Consider the following 17,714-nt stretch of genomic DNA (forward strand, 5'->3'; position numbering starts at 1 on the left):
AGGCGGCGGCACCCACCCGGCTCGGGCCCCGGCGTGGCGTCCCCGACGGCCATGGCCAGCGGGCTGCTGAAGGCGTTGATGCCCACGACGGCGGGGTGCGGGTGGCTGGGCGCCAGGGGCGCGCTGTACAGGGCCTCGGCCACGTCGGCCGCGCGCTTGAGCAGGAGCTCCTGCGGAGAGAGAGCCGGTGCGCGGGGGCCGGGCCGGGGCGGGCGCGGGGCGGGGGCGGCCGTACCTGGTTGCTGCTGGGCACGCCGTACAGCGCCTCCGCCAGGTCGGCCGCCCGCTTGAGCAGCACCTCCTGCGGGCAGGGAGGAGACGCGGGCCGGACGGAGGGGCGGCGGGGGCCCCCAGGCCCTCCTCGCGCCCGGCCGCCCGCGGGCCCTCATCCCCGCTCCGCCCCTCGGAGTACCTTGGGCAACCTCTCCGGGTCTCCAGGGTGCCTGGGAATGACCTTCTGCAGCCTCTGGAATCCGTAGTCGATGGTGGGCTCATTCAGGGCTGGGGAGAGGGACGGGGTTTGAGATGCCGCCTCCCAGAACCCAGGCCCAGGCTCGGCAAGGTTTGGGAAGCCTTCCATTCCTTTAGCCAGCAGCTGCTGAGTCAGGCTCTGTGCTAGGCTGAGAGCTTCACTAACTTGCCAAAATAAAGATCTTGGTGTCGACACACAGGCACTAATCCTACTTATGCTTACATAAATAAATAAATAAATCAGGAAGCTGGGTGTGGTGTGGTGGCACACGCCTGTAATCCCGGCACTTGGGAGGCTGAAACCAAAGGATTGCAAGGTCCAGCCCAGCCTCAGCAACTCTGCGAGGCCCTCAGCAATTTAGCAAGACCCTGTTTCAAAATTAAAAAATAAAACAGAAGCCAGGTGTGGTGGCACACGCTTGTAATCTCAGTACTTGGGAAGCTGAGACAGGAGGATCTGGGTTCAAAGTCAGCCTCAGCTACTTAGCAGGCCCCTTTGCAACTTAGTAAGACCCTGTTTCAAAATAAAGAATAAAAAATAGGGCTGGGGGTGTAGCTTGGAGGCAAAACCTCTGGCTTCAGCCGTGGTGGCGCACGCTTGTAATCCACGCGCCTGGGAGGCTGAGACAGGAGGATCGCACAGGTTTGAAGCCCTCCTCAGCTTAGTGAGGCTCTCAATAACTTAGTGAGACCCTGTTTCCAAATAAAATATAAAATAGGTCTGGGAGTATAGCCCAGAGGTAGAAAGCCTCTGGGTTCCATCCCCAGTACCACAAAAAAATAAAAAAATAAAAAAAATTAAAAAAACCTCTGGCTTCCATCCCTAGCACCACAAGATAAAAAAAATAAAATAAAATAGGGCTGGGGGAATGGCTCGTGAGTATAACAAACACCTCTGGGTTCAGCCCCCAGTACCTCTCCCCCCGAAGACACACACAGACAGAAACTGTATACACATATTAGCTTCTATATTCCCGGGGGCAGGACTCCCAGGAGAATCTTCTGCTTGTATTTGGTCTTATCAGCTTATTATAAAAAAGAAAAAGAAGCCCAACAATCTCCTCCTAAGTGGACTCTCCGCAGCGTCTGAGGGCTAGAGGTTTGCATGCACCCTAGAAAAGGGACTGTCTACAGGGAAGCCAACACAGCGGCCTCCTGACCGGCTCCCCTCCCACCACTCCGCCACCCCGGGGCGCCCTGGCCTCACCCACCAGTCTCAAGGCCTACCGTCCCCATTTGCAACTCGAGCTTAGCGAGTTTCCTTGAGTTTCCCCCTGATCTCAAGGCACTCACTGGGCACCAGCAGTTCCTTCTCTGTGCCTACCACCCATTCGGCCCAGTTCAGCCCAGTTTTCAGCCCGTGCCCCCTGGCTGACCATCCAGTCCTGGTCCGTGTAACTCCTCCCACCCCACTGTTCTCTGCAGTCTTGCAGGATTAGACCTTAGCTCCAGAGGTAAGTAGGGTCACAATGGATCTTCCCAGCCCCTCTATGCCTCAGTGGCTGTGTGGGAAGGGACTGGTGCCTCCTGAGACCCTAGGCCTCCCCTCCCCGAGATTCCCTACCTGTGTAGACAAAGCGGCCGGGGGCTCCTTTGCAAAACTGCTTGGACTTGTAGGAGAGCGTCACCTCCACTACCCCCGGGATGTGTCGCGGGGGCGTCTGCACCCGGATGGCGTGGGGTGTGATGAGCTGCAAGGAGAGAAGGGAGGCCTGCAGGTCCATGCCAAGGGCAGGGCCCAGCTGGAGGTGAGGGAGGGAGGGAGGCTGCGGGACGCCCACCTCGCTCCACACCAGCACGTTTCCGAACACGACCTGCAACCCATCGAAGAAGTTGTCGCCGATGACTATGACGGTGGCGCCGCCTGTGGTCCAGCCCTCGCCGGGGCTGATGGCTTTAATGCAGGGGGTGGCAGCTGGGGGCCAGAGAGGACCCAGTCAGGGACCGAGCGTGGCGGGCGGGGCCTGGGGCTGGTGGGGCCTGACCTTCAGAGGGGTCCAGGCGGCGCGCCCTGCGGCCATGCTTGGAGTTGTTGTGTACAAACATGTTGTCGGACACGGCCAGCACGTGTCCATCCACGCTCACCGTAGTGGACACCACCACCTGTGGGAAGAGCCAAGGCCAGTTTTGCTGGGGACCTGGAGTGCGGGTTTCCCCAGGGGAGTCTCCCAGTAGGAAACTGGGGGGGGGGCTGGCAACTTGGGGCCAATGGCTACATGCTACAATTCGGTGGGGGATGTCAGCTCCCCAGGGGCTGAGTTGGTGGAAACTGTGCTAGCTGGATCAAGTGACACCTCCAATGAACAGACTCCCCCAGAGCCAGGAAAAAACTCAAAGCCCTAGTTAAAAACTTTGGCTCTAAACCAGGTGTGGTGGAGCACACTAGTAATCCCAGCATTCCAGAGGCTGAGACAGGATAATCGAGGTTCACAGACAGCCTCAGCTACTTAGGCCCTTTGCAGCTCAGTGAGACCCTGTATTAAAATAAAGAATAAAAATAGGGCTGGGGGTGTTGCTCAGAGGTAGAATGCCCCTGGGTTCCATCCCCAGGACCAGCAGGCTGTATCCACCCGGCTGTGAGGCAGAGGTGTCTTAGGGGCGGGTGGGGCAACACCAGCTGGAGAGCCCATCAGCAGGAGCCCGCACACTGCCCTGGGGAGGGAATCCTCCCACCACCCGTGCACTGGGAGGGGCGCGCAGGTTGGGGATGTGCTAAGGGCAGCTGCTCTCTGCTTCACACTATGCAAATTACCTGGGTCGTTAATCATGTAAAAATGTCACAATTAGCATCTTCTTAAGTGGTACTCTAATGAAGCCTCCCTTGGCTGCCTGCTCAAGTTGAGCTGGAGCTGCCCCACCCCCAGCAGCCCGAGGCCGGCCGGGCTGGGCAGATCTGCCCCGGGGGTCAGGTCGGCAGGTCGGGCACTTTCTTGTCCTGCCTGCCTCGCAGGAAAGGTGTGCGTGCGGGTGCCTCTCCCCAGACCCACCTGGAAGCGGCGCATGTCTCGGGGGTTCCCCGCGTTCTTCAGGCAGTTCTGGTTGCATTTGAGGAAAAATTTGAGGAAGAACCTGAAACAGTGAGGTTGGGTTCAAGGGTCTGGGGGCTCCGGAAACAGATGAAGATGAGCTGCTCCCCGCTGCAGCCCCTCCGCGCAGAGTGACTCCACGCACACCCCGGGTTCCCATCCTGGGCTGGGTAGACACAGGGTGCCTGGCTCACAGGAACTACCTCTCTGCACAGAATATCCCCCATAAGCAACAGCGTGAGGGCCGCACCGTGCCTGCTTGTCTACAAAGTATGTATTTACTCCACACACACACACACACACACACACACACACACACACACACAGTATATTCATCAGAGTGTATCCATTATATACACTACAGTGTATGTGACTATGACCCATACATTGTACCCAATACATTGGATACCCATCACACATACACTGTACACTCCACATGCAGCATGTACTGACACCCAGTGTAAATTTACCACGCCTACGCATACCTGTCATAGAGGTGCCCTTTACACATATAGTATGTTCTTTTTATTTTTTTTTTCACAATACTGAGGATGGAACCAGGGGCGTTCTACCTCTGAGCTACACCCCAGCCCTATTTTTATCCTTCCTTCTTTCCTTAATTCTTCTTCCTTCCTTCCTTCCTTCCTTCCTTCCTTCCTTCCTTCCTCTTTACGGGTCTAGGGATGGAACCCAGGGGAATTCAATCTCCGAGCTACAACCCCTGCCCTATTTTTTATTCTTTTTTTTGTTTGTTTGTTTTTTTGTTTTTTGGTGGTACTGGGGTTCCTGGAAGCCCTTCTACCTCCGGGCTACACTCCCAGACCTATTTTATATTTTTGAAACAGGGTCTCTTAAACCAGCGCGGCTGGCTACAAACCTGTGCATCCTCCTGTCTCCGCCTCCCAAGCGTGGGGATTACAAGCGTGAGCCACCATGCTCACTGAGTTACAGAGAGCCTCACTAAGTAGCTGAGGCTGTCTACAAACCGCGATCCTCCGGTCTCAGCCTTCCAAATAATGGGATTACAAGTGTGAGCCACCATGCCCGGCATATTTTTATTCTTTATTTTGAAATAGGGTCTCACCAAGCTGCAGAGGACCTCACTAAGTAGCTGAAGCTAGCCGTGAACTGTGACCCTCCTGTCTCGGCCTCCCAAGTATAAGGATTACAAGCGTGCACCACATGCCTGGCTTTATAGTACATTCTTGATACAGAACACCTCTCCCCCAGAGTATACCATCAGCACCCTGTACACTCATCATAAATAGCATGTCCGGCACAGACACAGCACCTCCACGACTCACAAGACAGCCACCACGCAACACATGCAACAAGTACCTATGTCCTAGGCTCACCCTGCAGACGGACACGAGTCTGTACCCATCTGCAGTGTATTCCCTTCCTACAAATACACGTGCAGAAAAGAATATGAACACAAGGTTGGACGTGGTGGCGCACGCTTGCAATCCCAGCATTCGGGAGGCAGAGACTGGAGGATCGCAGTTTGCGGACAGCCTCAGCTACTTAGTGAGGCTCTTTGCAACTCAGTGAGACCCTGTTTCAAAATAAAGAATAAAAAAGAGGTCTGGGGTGTAGCTTGGAGGTCGAATGCCCCTGGGTTCCATCTCCAGACCCACAAAAAAAATAATCATACAAACACGGAGTATACCCATTAATGCATTTTTTTATGTTGTGTATGATTCCCCAAAATACAGTACAGCCATCCAGTGCTGCAGAACCCCAGCAGCATGTGCCCCCCACACCCCATGTCTACTACATATGTAGCAAAACCAAATTACACAGAGCACACACCCCTCACAGACACATGGGACACACCTACAGGTCATACAGGAGTGCAGTGACTGTGTGTGTGGGGGCACTGGGGATGGAACCCTATAGGTCATACAGGAGTGCAGTGACTGTGCGTGGGGGCACTGGGAATGGAACCCTACAGGTCATACAGGAGTGCAGTGACTGTGTGTGTGGGGGGGCACTGGGGATGGAACCCAGGGGCATTCTACCTCCGAGCGACATCCTCAGCCCTACTTTTTAGTCTTTATTTTGAAACAAGGTCTCATTGAGTTTCAAAGAACCTCACCAAGTAGCTGAGGCTGGCCATGAACCATGATCCTCCTGTCTCATCCTCCCAAATGCTGGGATTATAACATGCGCCACCATGCCCAGCTTTTATTTTTATTCTAGAAACAGTCTTACCAAGTTGATGAGAGTCTCACTATTTGCTGAAGCTGTTCTCAAACCTGTGATCCTCCTGTGTCAGCCTCCCAAGCGCTGGGATTACAAGCGTGCGCCACCACGCCTGGCTTATTACTTTCTTCTTTCCCACGTACAGTAATTAGAAAAAGGCACATGTGTGCGGCGATGAAGGTGCCTTTGTAAAACATAAGAGCAGGCCCTGCACGAGCCACAGCCTCCCGGCCCTCTGCGCACTTGGCCAGCTCCCACATTTTGCCTCCACCGTGTGGGAAGCAGGGGTATAGACAAGGGTCTAAAGCCTGGGCGTGGTGGCGCTCACTTGTGTTCCCAGTGCTTGGCAGGCTGAGACAGGAGCATAGCGGTTCTGTTCGTGGCCAGCCTCAGCTACTTAGTGAGCCCCTCTGCAACTTAGTGAGACCCTTTCAAAATAATGAATAAAGCCGGGCGTGGTGGAGCACACTTGTAATCTCTGCATTTGGGAGGTGGAGATCAGAGGATTGCAGTCCAGGGACAGCCTCAGACAAGGCCCTTCGCAACTCAGTGAGACCCTGTTTCAAAATAAAGAATAAAAAATAGGGCTGGGGGTGTAGCTCGGAGGTAGAATGCCCCTGGGTTCCATTCCCAGTACTGAAAAAAAAAAATAGGGCTGAGGCTGTCTCTTGGAGGTAGAATGCCCCTGGGTTCCACCCCCAGTACCACAAAAATTAATTAATTAATTAATTAATTACTTCAGTACCCCACATACGTGGGTCTTTACCAGGGGCTGGAAGGAGGGAAACAGTCCCTGTCCTGAGGGTACTGATGCTAACCCTGGGTACCACTGATGACATGATGCACATGGGTGCCCCCAAAGATGGCAGGCTCTTCCTCTACATCCACACCTGCTCACTGCATCCAACCCACAGAATCAAGAGGAAGGTCCCCAGGATGGGGCTGGGACGTGGGCTCTGGACCGCACTGACTCACTGTATGCTCTGCGGAGGTCTTTCCACACCCGTGGCAGGTAGAGCAACCGATGGCTGCTTGCCTTCCAGCCCTGCTCCTGGGCACCTTTGCTTCTGTGTCCTGTAGGGTCCTGACCCCTTCGTGGCCCTTCCCAAGCCCCTGCTCAGCAGGCCTCCCGCATTCTCCTTTTCCAGTACAGGCTCTGCTTGCCCTTCGATCCACACTAATTCCCACCCTCTGCCTGGTCAACCTTTTCTGGCCACTCTAGGCTTCAGAGCCCCCTTCCTGAGAGCCCTAGGAGCCAGCCAGCACCTGCATCTGTGGCCCGGCCCCAGGGCATCGCCCGCGGACCTGATGAGCAGGAGCAGCCAGCCCCGGCCTGGATGCCGTGATCAGTCCCTTTCCTTTCCCTCGGAGCCAGAGCACAGGCCAGGCCGTCCAGGGAGCTGCTGCGAGCACACCCACTTCTACCTGCTAGCCCAGAGGATGTTCCCAGGCAGAGGGCCAGCCAAGTGCAAAGAATCGCCTCCGGGGAGCCCACCGACCTGCTGCCCACCCTGCAGCAGAAGCGGTGTGTATGTGAAGAAAGTGACCCGCAATCTGAAAATGCAGCCTTCCAAAGTCATTTTGGTGACTTTCAAAGGATGGCACCCAAACCACCACCACCACCAGCACCACCAGCACCAGCACCACCAGCACCAGCACCCAGAAATGTTTCAGAAATGCAGAGCCCCAGACCCACCCTGGACCTGCCGGATCCAAGCTCCTGGCTAGAGCCCAGACATCCCTCTTCCGAGTCCTCCTGCTGACTCCAGTGTCCCCAGAGCTCGAGCCCCTGCTCTAGAGCCCCGGGCACTGGGCCCTGGAAATGTGGCTAGCCCCAATTTGAGATGATATATGTTGGATTTCAAAGAGTTCGATTTTACTTTCTTTTTCTTTTTTTTTTTTTGAACTGGGGGTGGAACTTTGGGTATACTCCCAGACCTGTTATATACTTTATCTGGAAACAGGGTCTCACTAAGTTGCTGAGAGCCTCACTAAGCAGCTGAGGCTGGCTTCGAACCTGTGTGATCCTCCTGTCTCAGCCTCCCAAGCGCTGGGATTACAAGCGTGCGCCGCCATGCTCGGCCAAAGAGTTAGATTTTTAAAATAATATAAAATAATTCATCGTATTGATTACATTTTTGCTTTTTTTTTTTTTAAGCATTGGGGAGTCAACCCAGAGACATTCTACCTCTGAGCAGTACCCACGGCCATTTTAATTTTTTATTTTAAAGCAAGGTCTTGCTAGGTGGCTGACAGTCTGGCTCAGTTGTGAGGCTGGTCTCAAGCCTCTGATCCTCTCCCGTCAGCCTCCCGAGTACTGGGGTTACAGGTGTACACCATCATTCCGGGCTTGCTGAAATGATAATATTTTGGATAAACTGAGTTAAAATATCACAATTAATTTTACCAGTTGTTTCTGCTGCTTTCTTTTTTTTTGGGGGGGGGGTACTGGGGATTGAAGCCAGGGCCATTCCATCTCTGAGTTATGCCTCCAACCCTTTTTATTATATTTTTTGAAACAGGGTCTTGCCAGGTTTCTGAGGCCATCTTTAAACCTGTGGGCCTCTGTCTTAGCCTTCCAGGCACCGGGATTATAGGTGTGTGCCACCATGTCTGGCTCCTCCTCCTCTTCCTTTTTTTTTTTTTTTTTTTTAATTTGTGAAACTGGGGATTGAGCCCGGGGGCATTCTACCTCCAAGCTTCACCACCAGCCCTATTTTATATTTTTTAAATTTGCATCAGAGTCTTGTTAGGTTGACAATAGTTCCCCTTCCTTGCTGAGGCTGTACTTGAACCTGTGACCCTCCTGTCTCAGCCTCCTAAGTACTGGGGTTACAGCTGCCACTGTATCCAGCTTCTTGTTTGGTAAAATGGGGCTGCTAGAAAATCTAACCTTGTATGTGTGGCTTGCAGTATGTCAGTCAGGCAACACTGCTCACGAGTGCTCTGTTAATAAAACCTAAGAGCATCTGACTGTCTGGGGAAAGGGGTTCATCAGTTCTATTAATCGGGACACAGACTGAAAAGTTAGGGGCTAATTTGCAGAAAACTGCTAAGATGCAATGAGATTTGTCAGAAAAATAAAAAATAGCCTTTTCTTTTTTTTACTGGAGATTGAAACCAAAGGCATTCTACTTCTGATCTATACCCCCAGCCCTATTTTATTTTATTTATTTTAAATTTAAAACAGGGACTCACTAAATTGTGGAGTGCCTCCCAGAATTTGGGAGGCTGAGACAGGAAGATCCAGGTTCATGACCAGCCTCAGGTACTTAGTGAGGCCCTTTGCAACTCAGTGAGACCCTGTTTCAAAATACACAATAAAAAATAGAGCTGGGAAGGCCGGGTGTGGCTTGTAATCCCCGCGCTTGGGAGGCTGAGGCAGGAGGATCACACAGGTTCAAAGCCAGCCTCAGCTACTTAGTGAGGCTCTCAGCAACTTAGTGAGACCCTGTTTCCAAATAAAGTATAAATAGGTCTGGGAGTATAGCCCGGAGGTAGAAAGCCTCTGGGTTCCACCCCAGTACCACCAAAAAAAAAAAAAAAAAAAAAAAAAAAAAGAGCTGGGGGTGTAGCTCGGAGGGAGAATGCCCCTGGGTTTAATCTCCAGTACCCAAAAATTATATATATACATATATATCCGGACATGGTGGTGCACGCTTATAATCCCAGTACTTGGGAGGCTGAGACAGGAGGATCCCAGGTTCAAAGCCAGCCTCGGCAATTTAGTAAGGCTCTCAACAACCTAGTGAGACCCTGTTTCCACATAAGAAATAAAAAATTGGGCCGGGGGTGTAGCTTGAGGGTTGAATGCCTCTGGGTTCAACCCTAGTACCCCCCCAAAATAGGACTGGGGGTGTAGCTCAGAGGTAGAATGCTCCTGGGTCCAATCCTAGTATCATACAAAAAGTTACGATTTTACTGTCTCTGATTTTACTGTCTAGAGGATTTGCCTACTTGGCAGTGCTACTCAGCATTTTTCACACACATCCTTCCTCTCCCTCCACCCATCCTTATATTTATGAATGACTTTCTTAATCTTTTTTTGTGTGTGTGGTATTGGGGATGGAACCCAGGGGCATTCTATCTCCGAGCTACACCCCCAGCCCTATTTTCTATTCTTTATTTTGAAACAGGATCTCACTGAGTTGCAAAGGGCCTCACTAAGTAGCTGAAACCTGTGATCCTCCTGTCTCAGCCTCCCGAATGCTGGGATTTCAAGCGTGCATCACCACCCCCGGCTCCACCCTTACACTTAAGAATGAGTTTCTCTTAAGTCTTTTTTGAACCAGCTTCATCATCCCTCAGGCTCCTTCAGTAAGTTACAGAAAACTCCAGTGCATGTTCAGCCGCAATTTGTATGAGTTTCATGCTTTTCCCACTTGAAGATTATACTTTGGCAAAGTTGTCTGGCCCCATCAGTTCCTGCTTGCCGAGGCTAGGCCTGGAGTCAGGGGATTCTGGGCAGGTGTGAGAGGACCAGGAGTAGTGCCAAATCGTCCCTTCCATTTCACAGTGCCTTGTCCCTGGAGTGCCTGACTTTTAGCCTACTGGGTATCTCTGGGGCACTGTCTCCTCATCTGGACATCACAGAGAGAACGGTAAGAGAAAGGCCAAGCCCCAGGAACTGTATGGAGATGGGCGTGGGGGCACAGGCCTATAATTCTACTGCTTGGGAGGCTGAGACAGGAGGCTTTCAGGTCCGAAGACAGCCTCAGCAACCTTGACCCTAAATCAAAATATAAAGGGCTGAGTGTAGCTTGAAGGTAGAATGGCCATGGGTTCAATCCTCAGCACCCTCTCCAACAGGGAATGACCGTGAGGAAGCACCAGGAATGCAAGCCTGAGTTGCACACAAAACGCTGCGGGGAGGGAACTATGGGTCTGACCCAGCGCTCGGCAGTGCCGAGCTGCTGAGTTTGCCAGTCAGCCTTCTCTTGTTTAATTCTCTCGAAAGCCTGAGACGGACAGGCCTGCGGTTGTCTCCCAGGCTCAGCAAGAATACATGACACACACAGCACAGGAAGCGCCAAGGTGGGGCGTGCACTCGGGTCTTTACGAGCCTCTGATGCTGACAAGTCACGGAAAAGCCCTCTGCGGCCTCGTCCAGCCCGGGCTGGGGCTGCAGGCTGTGCAGGTCTTTCCCCGGAGCAGCCCTGAGAGGCGTCCATGCTGGGACCAGAGCGCTCTCGTGGGGATTTCTTTAAGGTTACAAATTTGCCCCTAGTTTTGGGCCTTTGGACATTCTGACTACTGCTCTCAGTCTGAGATAAGTAGGATTAAAAAGCAATTGAACATCAGGCCGTGGTGACGCACACTGTAATCCCAGTACTTGGGAGGCTGAGACAGGAGGATCACAGGTTCGAGGACAGCCTCAGCAAGTAGTGAGACCCTCATTAACCCATTAGCCTAGTGATACCCTGTTTTAAAATAAAAATAAAATAGGGGGAGTGGTGAGTTGGCCCGGGCCACCCTCTCCCCTCATGCCATTTTGGCATGGGGCTGTAACTATTTTCTGTATTTCTATTTTCTGTATTTCTATGTTTTTAATAAACTTCTTTAAATCTTCAGCAAAAATAAAATAAAATAAAATAAAATACGGCTAGGGGTGTAGCCCAGAGGTAGAATGCCTCTCTCCAGTGCCAAAAAAAAAAAGAGGTGGTAATTATGCATCATAACACTAAGGTCTATTTCAACAAAAAGTAACGCTAGCTCAGCTGAACACCTACTTTACTACATCCTAAACCGAGTCTAGCTCTCCTAGTCATCGTTATCAATGCTTCTTAGTCTCCCAGGAAAGACAGCTCAAGATGAAATTAAAATAAATCTTCCTCGTCGATGGCATCCTCCCTACCAAAGAAGCAAATGCTGGGGTGAACGTGGTTCAGGTGCAGGCGCTGAGCTGCTTCCCTGGGAGGACGGCTTCCCCGGGAGGACGCCCCGCGCCAGGAAAGTCTCTCAGCACAGTGCTCTACTCACAGGACATGGCAGACGGCGAGAACGTGGCGGCGATCGATGTGTGCCCACACAAGGGCGGAGAGCAGAGTGGGACGGAGCTGCTTTTTATTTTGTTTTGTTTTCGCAGGACTGGGAACCTAGCCCAGGGATATTCTACCTCTGAGATACACCCCAGCCCTGTTATTTATTTATTCATTGTGTGGTACAGGGGGCTGAACCCAGGGGCCTTCCACCTCCAGGTTACACTCCCAGACTTATTATACATATAAATATATATTATATATATGAAACAGGATCTCGCTAAATTGCTGAGAGCCTAAGTCGCTGAGGCTGGTTTCTAACCTACGCGATCCTCGTGTCTCAGCCTCCCAAGTCCTGAGATTACAAGTGCGTGCCACCATGCCCAGCTTATTCTTCCTTCCTTCCCTCTGTCTTTCTATCAGTACTGGAAATAGAACCCAGGGACATTCTACCTCCGAGCTACACCCCAGCTCTATTCTTTTTAATTCTTTATTTTGAAACAGGGTCTCATTGAGTTGCAAAGGACCTCACTAAGTAGCTGAGTCTGTCCTTGAACCCTGATCCTCCACTCTCAGCCTTCCAAGTGCTGGGATTACAAGCATGCGCCACCACGCCTGGCTTATTCTTTATTTTGAAACAGAGTCCGCTAAGTAGCTGAGGCTGGCTGCGAACCTGCCATCCTCCTGTCTCAGCCTCTCAAGTACTGGGATTGCAGGCATGCGCCACCAGGCCTGGCTTGGAGTTGCTCTTTGGAAGGCAGTGTCTGGGGGTCATACAAGAGTGGCACCTGCCCAGACCCCAGCATTCTCCAGCTACTGAGTGTTGCGTTCAAGGGCTCACAGCTGCTCCTGAGAATCACCACCAGCCAGCAGCATATCCTTCCTGCCAGCAGCCCGCAGGCAATGACAGACGATGTCACTACAAGGGCAAATTCTTGGGGCTATTCACGTTCTAGTCCACCCCATGAGATGAGCAAGCCAGACCTTGCCAGCATCCGTCTTCACCCTACCTGGCTTCCCTCTTCTTCTCTCCAAGAACTTTTCTACAGTAACCCAGTCTCTCTCTCTCTCTCTCTCTCTCTCTCTCTCTCTCTCTTTCTTTTCTTTTCTTTTTTCTTTCTTTCTTCTTCCTTTCTTGGTACTGGGGATTGAACGCAGGGGCATTCTACCTCTGAGCTACACCCCCAGCTCTATGTTTTATTCTTTATTTTGAAACATGGTCTCACTGAGTTGCAAAGAGCCTCACTGAGTAGCTGAGGTGCCCTTGGACCCCGACCCTCCTGTCTCAGCCTCCCAGTGCTGGGCTCACAAGCGCCCACCTCACCCGGCTTGCTCAGTCTTTTCTTTGCTCCTCCCCATGAGACATGTACTTAGGGCTAAAATGATAGTTGCCACTTTGAAAGAGAAAGCCGTTGGTAATGGAGAGACCTGGACTGAGACCCCAGGCAGGTTATAGCCCACAGGACTGTCAGGAGAAAGGAAGTGACTGGAATTTCAATTCTAACAGAACTTTTCCAGAATGATATCCACAGGTGGACATCTAGCACTTGAAATGGGGTGAGTGCAACCGAGAAACTAAGTCTTAGGTCTTATTTCATTTTTATTAAGGCAAATTAAATAGTCACATGTGGCTAGTGGCTGCCATACTGACCAGTACAGATTTAGAAAGAATGAATGGGGATGTGAGTTGGGTGGTGTTTTAAAACAATAGCATAAAAAAAGAATAAAAAAAAATAATGCTGGGCGTGTAGCTTGGAGGTAGAATGGCCCTGGGTTCCATCCCTAGTATCACCAAAAAAAAAAAAAAAAAAAAAAAAGATTAAAACAATAGCATAAGCCGGGCGCAGTGGCGCACGCTCCTAATCCCAGGATTTGGGAGGCTGAGACAGGAGGGTCACACGCATGGCCAGCCTCAGCTACTTAGTGAGGCCCTCTGCAACTCAGTAAGGCCCTGTCTCAAAATAAAGACTAAAAAATAGGGCTGGGGGTGTAGATCAGAGGTAGAATGCCCCTGGGTTCCATCCCCAGTGCCACAAAAAAATAAAAAAGAAAACAATGGCATAGCCTGTGAAGAGCTTGGGGAAGGCTGCGGAACAGGGGCAGAGGGCAGGATAAAAGTGCGTGTGTATCTCCAAGCCCAAAGCTGGTGCTCAGATGCCCGGTGCGGAAGTGGGAAGGGGTCATTTGCTAATTTTTATCTAAAAGACTTGTCCTTGAGCCCAGGAGCCTCAGAAGTAATAGAGCAGCTCCGGGGCAGAACGGCTCTTTGGTGTTTCCGTGGTCTGCCCCATCTCAGGAAGAGGAGAACACAGGTGCTGGTCCTCCCGGTTCTCCTTCACTCCGTTCACCCGCTTAAAAGATTGATTAAATAAATACCTTCTGGGTTTCGGGTCTGGGGCATCCGGAAATGAACAAGCTCTCAAGGAACTCATAATCCAGGAGGAAAGACGGAAACTCAAAGTGCGACCGGAAGCACGGTGGTGGCGCAGCAGGACGTTCGCCAGGCGTGGGGCGGCAGCTGCTGTCTTGCCTGGGAGAGGTGAGGGTTCCCCAGCTCACGCTTGATCCTGGGCGTCGGGCTGAGAGGACCTCACAGCGCAGGAGGCAGCAGAGGGGAGAACAGCTCTGCCAAGGGCGCTGGCGCTGCCTTCTCCAGCGGTGCCGATAGGACAGAAGGGCAGCCATGGGCTAGGAGTCTGGGTTGCCATCAGATCATGTGGGACGGGGTCCTGTGGGAGCCGGGTCTGCATGGGTGCCTTACTGTGTCACTGGGAGAGTCATTTTGGTTCCGGGGAGAAGCCAGTGCCAAAGGGCGTAGGCAAGGGAAGGGAAGGTGAACGAGGAGTTGTGGAAACCCTGCAGGCCCATATGGAGGTGGCCTAGGCTGCCTCCTGGTCTTGATCTGCAGGAGCAGTCAAGACACAGTGTCCCCAGGGCCACAGCCACCTGCCAGGCCCGGACCTGGCCTCCTCACCAGGATCCCCAACCAGGGTAGAGGTGGCTACAGTGCAGATGGGCTGGGGGCCTATAAATAGCCAGGGCGCATACATTAGCATGCCAATGCACCCGCACCCCATCCTCTATGCTAATGGCCCACCATGCGCCTGAACACCTTCTGTTCCCCTGCATGCATTTGCATGCACAATTAGCATAATCTTGTATAATTAATGAACAGCGTCAATTTTAGCTCCTAAGTAATTTGATTAACATGTTGATAGGGCACTTACCAGGCTCTCCAAACCTCAGGGCTGGGCATGGGGCCTGAGGAGATGGGGGTGTGGAGAGACTGCTCAGGACCCCCCAGCTACGGGCGAAGACTTGTGGTGGCTCCAGTTCCCCACATGGGCCCGAGCTAAGGTGCAGAGGCTGCTAACAGGAGATCTCTGGGCGCCCACGTGGTGCAGGGGACAGCCGAGGGCGTTGTGGGGGTGACCTGAGCATCAATCCACACAGGCACACATACACACCCTTTACGTTTCCCCAGCCTGGGGGTCTGCTGTGAATGCAAGATATTGGATGCCACAGAAAAAGCAGAGGCGGCGGGATGGCTGGGCAGGGGGTGGGCAGCAGATGAGCCCCTGGCGGGGAAGGTGAGCCTGCGGGTGCAGGGGCATGAACGGGGGGGAGGGCTGAAGGAAAGAACTGGTGTGTTCCTTTGGCCCTTGGCGGAGTAAACTGGGCCTCAAGTCCAGAGACCTTGGAACCACCAAGTTATGCGTCATGTGAGATGGGTGGTGCTGGCAACGCCGGGCAACTTCTACAGTGTGCCAAGCACCCAGGGCAGGAGAACAGGGCGAGTACGGCTCCTTCTCATTCAGAGAAGGACCTATGCCTAGCCCGGGTCCCCTGCCAAGACCCATGATCTCCTGCTTCTCTCTCTCTCTCTCTCTCTCTCTCCTTCCCTCCCTCCTTCCCTCCCTCTCTCTCTCTTTCTCTGCGGTAGTGGGGATGGAACCCAGGGGCATTCTACCTTTGCGCTATACACACACAGTCCTATTTTTAAATTATTTTTACTTTTTTGAAACAGGGTCTCACTGAGTTGCGAAGGGTCCTAAGTAGCTGAGGCTGGTCATGAACCCACAATCCTCTGCTCTCAGCCTGCTGAATGCTGGGATTACAAGTGTGTGCCAGAGCCAGGCGTGGTAGCACACGCTTGTAATCTCAGTGCTTGAGAGGCTGAGACAGAAGGATTGCACAGGTTGGAAGCCAGCCCCAGCTACTTAGTGAGGCTCTCAGCAACTTAGTGAGACCCTGTTTCCAAAAAAATTATAAATTAGGGCTGAGGTAGAAAGCCCCTGGGTTCCATACTCCAGGACCACCACCAAAAAAAAAAAAAAAAAAAAAAAAGTGTGCGCCACCACACCGGGCTTCCTGTTCATCTCTGACTGTGGGCAGAGTCGGAAGTTCTTCCTTGGCTCTGAACGTTCTTGCGGCTGTTGAGGCTCAGGGGCATTAACCCTCTATGGGTGGAGGGGCAGAGGCCTGGTCAGAGACCTGACTATGGCAGGCACTGTGCTAGGCGCAGCATGAATACATCTTACCTGACCATATAATATCCTCTCCACACCACCCCATCTAGTCCCTTCCCAACATCCCTACCAGGTGAGGACTAATCAGTCCCACTTCCAGATTAGGAGACTAAAGCTGAGTGAAGAGACACCTTGCTCTAAGTCACATGGCCAGGCAGCCCAGGTTGGCTTGGGCAGCCAATCCAGAAAGCCCTGCACTTTAGGAGAGAATTTATCAGCTACGTGCGGTGCACACCTGTAATTTCAGCTACTTGAGAGGCTGAAGCAGGAGGATCTAAAGTCTGAGGTCACCTGGGCTATTTAGCAAGACCCTGTCTCAAAATAAAAAGGGATGTAGCTCAGTGGGAAAGCACCCCCCTGGGGTTCAATCCCCAGTACAGAGAGAGAGAAAGGGAGGGGGGGCACTTATCACTGGGTCTTAGAGAATGTCACAGCCCGCTCTACCCATTTCAGTCCCCAAGCCTCATCCCTCTGCACTGCTCCAGTTCCCCAGAGGCCCCGCCCTCAGGCCCACTGCTACCTCAGCATGGAGGCCATCGGGCTTCGTGCCTGGCCTCAGCTGACCAGAGGTCTTCCCACAAGTCCTTGCTCTCATAGGGGTCCCTGACCTTATGACTGGCATCTGAGCCTATATGATCCCCATGGAAGATGGGGGGTTTCTCTCACCCCTCCCGATTCTCTCCCCTCAAATGCTTTCGTGGGGGGACAAGAGTGAAGGTCATTCAGATGGCAGGAGAGAGAACTTCCGTCCCCTTAGCGCTGGCCCAGCAGGGAGGTTCTGGGACCTCAAGGGGGACTGCCAGAATGGGTCCTGGGCAGAAGCCCGTGCTTGCAGCAGGGTGTGGAAGCCGAGAGCCCCTGCTAGGAGGGGCGGAGGAGATGGACACTGCTGTGGGTTTGTTTTGTGGCTGTGGAAAAACCAGAATGTTGCGATGACCGCTGTGAGGGAGGAGGCTGGTTCTTGTGAGCTCCAGTCTCTTCTCACCAGATCACACCCGCCAGGCTGTGCCCGGTGGAGGACTGAGGCCGAGGTTTGCCTCAGACAAGGTAGACTAGTTTACCTCTGCCGGGCGGCTCAGACCTGACCTGGTAAACAGTATCACGGAGCAGAAGGCAATGGAGTGCCTGCATCAGGGAGCGTGCATCCCGAAGCCCCTGTCTGCCGTGGGAGACAGAGGACCAAAGCGACAGGCCTCCCCTAGGAGAGAATCTTAACTTCCACCCCACTCCAGGGTCATCCTGGCCAACCAAGGGACATTGAAGGTCTTCGAGCTATGCTATCTGCTAAGGTAGTCACATCTGACTATTTAAACCTGGAAACTATGGCGGTCAAAAAGGAGTGAAATGACATTGTGCGGAAAGGAAACTACTGTCTACTAAAAATTCTACAAACTACCCACTTCCAATATGAGAAGCTGAGATATTTTCCGGTAAACATCACTCACAGATATGTCCTATAAGATACACTAAAAGGAAGCCAGGAGCTGGGCGTGGTGGTGCACGCC

The 17,714-nt window shown here is 52.5% G+C and overlaps 1 protein-coding gene across 2 annotated transcripts in view; it reads right to left on the minus strand.

The window, feature by feature from the left end:
- Window positions 1-17,714, minus strand: part of EBF4 (EBF family member 4) — a gene marked incomplete at both ends in the record, with an annotated part of 52,881 nt that overhangs the window by 7,289 nt on the left and 27,878 nt on the right. For both annotated transcript variants that reach the window (XM_080716320.1, XM_080716321.1), the window contains 7 exons: window positions 17-170; window positions 236-301; window positions 413-501; window positions 2,036-2,162; window positions 2,253-2,386; window positions 2,457-2,574; window positions 3,459-3,540. In XM_080716320.1, coding sequence (XP_080572446.1) covers window positions 17-170; window positions 236-301; window positions 413-501; window positions 2,036-2,162; window positions 2,253-2,386; window positions 2,457-2,574; window positions 3,459-3,540 — 770 coding nt within the window. The remainder of the gene's footprint in view (window positions 1-16; window positions 171-235; window positions 302-412; window positions 502-2,035; window positions 2,163-2,252; window positions 2,387-2,456; window positions 2,575-3,458; window positions 3,541-17,714) is intronic.

This window comes from Muscardinus avellanarius, assembly GCF_963383645.1.
Source record: "Muscardinus avellanarius genome assembly, chromosome: 19".
Lineage (NCBI taxonomy): Eukaryota > Metazoa > Chordata > Mammalia > Rodentia > Gliridae > Muscardinus > Muscardinus avellanarius.